This window comes from Neopsephotus bourkii, unplaced genomic scaffold (assembly GCF_033783945.1).
Source record: "Neopsephotus bourkii isolate Nb327-2 ecotype Australia unplaced genomic scaffold, CSIRO-AGI_Nbou_v1 NB_962, whole genome shotgun sequence".
Classification (NCBI taxonomy): Eukaryota; Metazoa; Chordata; class Aves; order Psittaciformes; family Psittacidae; genus Neopsephotus; species Neopsephotus bourkii.
The window spans coordinates 5205314-5212637 of record NW_026901456.1 but is presented as its reverse complement, the minus strand read 5'-3'; the positions used below and the strand labels follow the sequence as shown (position 1 = coordinate 5212637).

Sequence of the window (7324 nt, the reverse complement as noted above, 5' to 3'; positions counted from 1 at the left end):
CAGACGGGCGGCAGCGCCCCCTGGCGGAGGCGGCTACAAAGCGGTGCCTCAGCCGGCCCAACCGCGGCCAGCAGGGTTATGTCGTGTTCCCCACACCGGCCCGGTTTCGGACCCCGGTGTGCTGCAGGGGCGGCATTGCTGTATTCGAGATGTTTTTACATTTAGGCTGGTTAAAGGGCAACCAGTCCCCAAAATCGCCGTTCCTTTCAAATGCACACCTTTCAGTGTGAAGTAATAATAAAGAAATTACACCCTTCGAAACCCAGGCAGCGAGGATTGCCACTCAACACAGCTAGGCTAAAAGCCAAGACAGTGCAAGGCCTAGTGCTGAAGCATGGAAGCAAACTCTGCAACTCGGAGAGAGTAATAAAGCAGGTATGTTTATTACAGTGCTGAGTGCAAGGGGGATCGCTCCTCCTAACTTGCACACCAAGGGGTTAAGCAAGCAGATCTTTATTACACACAAACATGCATATTCATTAGGTTCCCGAGAGTTCAGCAAGGATATTACAATTACTTCAGGTACTCATTATCGTAAGTCTCCTCCCTTTTGGCTCTTCTGCACTGCCCTCTGATGGTCGTGGGCAGGGGTCTTCAAGATGAAGTAGTCTTCCTCATGCGGGTAGGGGTATTCCAGACGAAGTAAGCAGTCTTCCTCAGTATGCACTTTTCACCTTTGGCACAGTTGGATGTCCCAGTAATCACAAATCAGCTCAAAACAGCTGTATCTGCAAGTTTCTGATAGCTGGCAAAGATTTAGAACAGTGCGACCTTAGTAACAGAGTAGGGCAGGCAAGGAGTATCCCAAGCTAGCAGATGTTCAGGAGTCACAGTCTCCAAACTAACTGATAATTAGAAGGCTGGTCACTCATTAGAAGGATGGAAAGAAATAATTCACTCTTGTTAGTAAGACTACTAAATTCTGTTATCACACCACAGACTTACAACACAAACATTGTTCTCTATCTTAGACCTAAGTTAAAAGTATCTTAACCCTATGTTTTCCAGGCACTTGCTTTCCTTATATCAGTGCTTGACTTGAAATCTCACTTGCAGAGCAGGACACACAAAGGTAAACCATAATGTTGAGCCCAGGAACTTGCCTGAAACTCAGTTAATGCACACCCCAAATCGTAACAGCACTGCTTTCCATACCCAGAGCGTCTCCTGGTGCAACCCTTTACACAATGCCACCTTGCACACCACCATCTATTAGTCAGCTGTATTGGACAGTCAAATAGTGGTCAGGGAAGAATGGTTTGCCTCAGCCCCCCAAAACCCCACAAAAATACCTGAAAGCCCTCAGTCTCCCATGCTGGGGAATCAATCAACTTGCCTAAATGTAAAATTTCATGAGAGCCAAGTCAACATGAGCCAAGAGCCTAAAGAAGTAGGGGGTCCCACCTCCCCTAACTCTGTTGTGTTCCTGTCACTTCCGCTTCAGCACCAGGACAACAGCTCTCTAACAAGGCTTTTGTGAAATACAAACTCAATCCTCTAATTGAGATAACAGGGTTTTATTGAGGGTGAAAGTCAATAAATGAAAAGCAACAGTGCTGGGCACGTGAGAGTAGCCAGAGGCGCACTGATTAGCATTTGTTACAGATTTATATACTTTCACTATTGCATTACCTATATACATATCCTTAATCCCCACATATAGGCAGGTAATAAAACTAGCTCCAGGAACTTATTATCATAAGTTTCCTCTTGGTGCCTGTGCACTGCTCTCCAGTGATCATGGGCAGGGGTCTTGAGGATGAACTAAGCAGTCTTCCTCATGTGGGCAGGGGTCTTCAAGATGAAGTTAGCAGTCTTCCTCGTGGTGTACTTTTCACCTGTGGCACAGTTGGATGCCCCAGTAATCACAAAACTAGCTGAAACCAGCCGTATCTGTAATTTCCTGATAGCTGGCGAAGTTATATAACAGTGTGACCTTCATACAAAATTTATTGCAAGCTAAACAGGACGGGCAGACGGGTATCCCAAGCTAGCAGATGCTCTGGAGGCACCGTCTCCAAACTAACTGGTAAGTAGAAGGATCACAGTATCACAGTAGGTTAGAGATTGGAAGGGACCTCAAAAGATCATCTAGTCCAATCCCCCTGCCGGAGCAGGAACACCTAGATAAGGTTACACAGGAACGTGTCCAGGCGGGTCTTGAATGTCTCCAAAGAAGGAGATTCCACAACCTCCCTGGGCAGCCTGTCTGTTCCGTCACCCTCACTGAGAAGAAGTTCCTCAGGTTTAAGTGGAACCTCTTGTGCTCCAATTTGTATCCATTACCCCTTGTCCTTTCATTGTTTGCCACTGAGAAGAGCCTGGCTCCATCCTCGTGACACTCCCCCTTTATATATTTATATACACTAATAAGGTCACCCCTCAATCTCCTCTTCTCCAAACTGTAGAGACCCAGCTCCCTCAGTCTTTCCTCATAAGGGAGATGCTCCACTCCCTTAATCATCTTAGTTGCCCTAATGGTGTGAAGTAACTCACTCATGTTTAGTGGGGCCACTAAATCCTGTCATCTCACCACAGACTTACAACACAAACATTGTTCTTTACCTTCGACCTAAGGTAAGCTAAAAGTACTTTAACCCTGTTTTCCAGGCACTAGATTTCCTCATATGAAGTCTGTGCCCCCCACCTCCCCCCCTTTTCTTTTACCTTTACAAATTCTTTTGCTGTGTGACTCCCATTTTGCTCAAGAGTTCTGGCCATTTTCCACTTGTCTAAACTTGTGTCTTTAGCCAAGCTTTGTTTCTGTTATTGCAAACTCCACATAGCAACACCTATGATTTGCAAAAGCCAAAACATTTATGTGTTTATCACACTCTGAAACACAGTTTTGTCCCAAATCCCAGTTGAGAAACAGTCTTGTAACTAAACATGTGAAGAGGTGCAGGCAGGCATTGAGCTGCTCTGCGGCTCAGTCAGGACCTACCAAGTGTGCTTGCATCTTTGGCTCAAAACCAGACCGAGCCAGCTTTCTCTTAACACGAAATACTTAAAATAAACCCGAAACACTGGCTATTCTGCATAGTCTTTATTTATAAACAAAACCATTGCATTTGATCACATACCAGCTTTGATCCTGCAAACTCAGATTTATATATTGTTTTGTTTTTATTTTTTACAAAAAATACATTTTAACAAGTAAATAAAAAACATTTCCATTAGTTCACTGCTCTCCAAATGTAAATGTACAGTGTAAATCTGCCATTTTTAATACAGACATATGCTATATTTTGCCAACTGTCTACAAGAAATTCAACTGCAGAATCTGATGAAGCATAATAAATAATGATTAAATGGAAAACAAAAACTTTTAAAAAGTCATACAAAGTTATATTACAGCCACCTCTTCAAAAATCATTCAATTTATCCTTTATAAAGTACAACATTATTTCATTACCCTTACTGACATAGTAGAACAGCGAGCATCTTAAAACTGAAATACTGTCCATCGAAAGAAACTGACTGAACCACAACTAAAAGGAACATAATTGAATTAAATCAGGACAGTAGCAGTGTGAAAGCCAAAAAACTTGGGCTTATAAAAAAAGACTTCCTAGAAATGAGCATATTGAACACTATCTCATAATTTTTTTTTTATTTTTTTTTTTTAAGCAAGAACCATTTTTTCTTGATTACGGTTTGGATGACAAATACCACCACAGAATAAAAGCTGGATTTGCTGTCTCTGCCACCTTTCTTCTCATTCCTGATGACTTCAAAGGAAAAGCATGCAACTGACTGAGAACACAGTCACCACTGTAACAGCAATTTCTCTTGGTACCACTTTTTCCCGCTTCCTGGGAAGTTTTTGCATGAGCACTAGGGTACACACCTGGACTTATGAACCAGCCCTGCTGCATTCTAAAGGAAGCTACAGGTACAACCAAAAATCCCTGTGACTGCACTCAAATACAGACAAGCTCTTGGATGTAGGAACCAACAATCACACAGCAGAGGCAGGACACAAACAGGCATGTGGTTTCCATCACTGAAACAGCTGAAATATCCCAGCCATATCCCATGGAGTTGTTTATGCTGCAAAGCTATGTACAGGTAATGTTCTTTAGTGACATCAAAGTCCAGAAGGGAGCTAAATATCACCCGTGTTCAGGATAAAACCCTTACAGATTTTTTCTTGCTTTGGTAGTAAAACACAAATATAATGCATACAGCCAAAATTTTAATCTACTAGTTACATTTCTATCCGATTAATGCAACATAATGCAATTAAACAATACTGTAGTGTACAAAAATGTTACTAGGATTTGTTCTGAGATGAAAATCAAGGAAAGTTCTTTTTTGCATTTTTATATAATCCACTACTTAGATCATAGAAGAGGAAGGAATTGGAAGTATTAATACTTATATAAGATCAAAAGTCAAAACACTTTTGCAGAAAAGTATTAAGATTCCTAATAATAAAAATAGTTGCAAATTTAATTAAAAATACATTTTAAAAGCAAAATCCTTAATTAAGTACATCAGTGTTGGTCAATACTGACAGTGTTCCTTTAAGAGGAAGCAAAGACAACACCCACCCACTGCATCTGTGGGAACATCTGAACGCAGACTATATACACTTATTGACCAAACTATGTCAAATATATAAAGCAGTATATACAAGTTTGAATCTAAACAAAGGTTACAATGGAAGATCAAGCAAGAGTCTGCTAAAATCTTAAGACACTAAGTACTACTAATTTCATGCATTTGTTCTACGACTTGTCCTAAAATTTCATCTACTACATCAATATCGTAATTGACTTGCTGCAAGTCTAGATCAGGCATGATCGTAGCCAGAAGCTGTCCAACATTGACTCGAAGAGAACGTAGTTTCAGGCTGTGAAGAAATAATTAGATATGATTAGATGTAGTTTTATGTTCAGAGTACCTTTTTAAACAAAGCTGGATTAATACTCTGTAGTGGAACAGCTGAGTTCCATACTTGAATTCCAGAAACCAAAAAAAAAAAAAAAAAGTGATGCAGTTAAAGCTGCCTCAAGATAAATTCAAAATCTACCAGTTTTTCAAAGCTGAGCCTCTCTAGTTTTAATTTTGAAGGTCTATATTCCCTTAGTTTCAAACAAATACTAAAGGTGAAACTGAATTCTACCTTTCCCAAAAATAATCAGAAGTATTTCTGAATGGTTTTATTTAAGTTAGCAAAAAAGTACTGGCACAATCCTTTATTCCACAACACCTTTTTATTTCTCAAAACATAAAAACCCCAGTAACTTTATACATTTAGAAGCACAAACTACTATCATCTACGGACACAAGAGAAAAAGAAGAAAGAAGGTAGCAAGGAAGAGTAGTTTGTCAAAAGGCTTTAAAAGAAAGAGAAGGTAAGGTAAGAGTTACAGTACAGCTAACATATTATGTTTCCTTGTTCTGCTTTCTTTCCTGGATCCCCTTGTCCTATCCTTTTCCTCACTTAATTGCTTCCAAATCACCCATCCCTTCTCTTGAGCATTCCTTTCTATCACCAGTTCTTCCATCACCTCCAGTAGCCAGTCTTATCCCAAAAGGACTTGTGGTGGAAGCTACTTAAAAGTCCTACATATATTTACTAATTCTTTTAGGAAGCCCAAGTCAGATGCTTTAAGAAGAAAATGAAATGCTGGCAGATAAAGGGGAGATCTATTTGCTCATAATAAAAAAAAAAATAAGATTAAAGGACTGTGTGGAAAACTCCCTGTCCATTGCCCCCCAACATACTTTCAAAGCAGGGCTAACTCAGATCAGGCTGCTCAGGACCTTCCTGTGTTTTGAACATGTCCAAATATGGAGATATCACAATCTTCCTGGGCCCCTTTTTCCGGATTTGACTACCCTCGCTGTTAACACTTTTTTCTCTCAAATATTGGAACAAAATTTCCCTTATCACATATTGTGCCTGTTGCCTCTCATCGTATCACTAAGAAGAGGCTAGCTTCATTTTTTCTGTATCCCCTATGAAGCAGCAGAAGAGAGCAATAGGATTTCAAGGTAACCTACTTTGTGTAAGGTTATTTCCCTCAGCTTCCCCTTCTATATAATATGCTCCAGACTGTTACCCATCTTGGTGGCCAGTGCCATTCATATTTCAGGGAGCCAGTGCCATTCATATTTCAGGGAGCCCAAAACAGGGAATACTGTGCCCAGTTTGGTCTCACAGTGCCCAACAGCAGGGAAGAATCACTTCCCTCAAACTGCTGGCTTAACTCTTATCAATATAGCCCAGTAGGCACTTGGATTTCCCACAAGAGTGCACTGTCAACTCACATAGAACTTTTAGTTACTAGCATCACAGGCCACCTTCCAAGTTGCTTTCCTATGGGCAATCTCTAGCTTGTTTAGTTGCATGGGGTGTTTCCAACACAGGTGCAGAACTTTACAGTTGCCTGTGTTGAATTTCCTGGAGAGTTCTTTCAGCCCAGTTTTCCAATTTGTCCAGGTCCCTCAGCTGCAGCCTTACGTATCAATTGCTCCTTACAATTTAATGTCTTTGTGAATTTACTCAGTTAATTTTGCTCCCTCATCTAGGCCATTAATAATCACTGGCCTTGGTATTGACCCATGAGCTCAGCAGTCCAGCCAATTTTACAGCCCACCTCCTAGTTTACCTACCTAAAACCATACCTCATAAATTTTTCTATCATGACATTATGGCAGCCCACACTGAAAGCTTTGCTCAAATGAAGGTCTACAGAGGTGGTCATCTCACTGTGAACAGCAATGAGGCTACAAAGTCATAATATGCCCTCAGTAATCCATGCTGGTTGTTCCTAATCACCTTGACTATCATGGGGCTGCAGGTGGCTTCCAAGGTAGATTTGCTCCAGTCTTCCCAGGGGCTGAGGCTACACTGACCAGCTTGTAGATCTGCATGTCCAAAATACGGGCACGACAACTGCATTTTTCCAGGCATCAGGAACGTCCAACTGTCACCTTTTGGAGATATCATCACAAGGCCAGCTCTCCATCCACTCATCAGCTCCCTCTGGTACATCTCATCTGCTCCCATGGACTTCTGTATACTGAATTAGCTTAAATGGTCACTTAATTCAGTCACCTTTTATTACAGGTAATGCTTCACTCCCTAAGATTATACTTGGCTTAGGGACCTCAGCAAGCAGAGGGCAGACCTTACCAGTAAAAACCAAGATAAAGAAGACACTGATTACCTCAGTAGCTTGTGCCTCATGCACCGGGCCACTAAGCACCTGCCCCACTGAGCAGCAGGTCCACACTCTTCTCCCATTGCTGCTGCTATGCTTACAGAAGCCCTTCTGGTTGCCCTTTCCAGGCCTTGCCTTTGCTTTGA

The 7324-nt window shown here is 41.4% G+C and overlaps 1 protein-coding gene across 3 annotated transcripts in view; it reads right to left on the bottom strand.

Moving 5' to 3' along the window:
* Positions 1 to 3027: 3027 nt before the first annotated feature.
* Positions 3028 to 7324, bottom strand: part of MORC3 (MORC family CW-type zinc finger 3) — a 29063-nt gene continuing 24766 nt past the window's right edge. For 2 of the 3 annotated variants that reach the window (XM_061359125.1, XM_061359127.1), the window contains one exon: positions 3028 to 4858. In XM_061359125.1, the coding sequence (XP_061215109.1) occupies positions 4705 to 4858 (154 nt within the window). In that variant the 3' untranslated portion in view covers positions 3028 to 4704. The remainder of the gene's footprint in view (positions 4859 to 7324) is intronic. The other variant, XR_009726349.1, reaches the window with a different exon arrangement.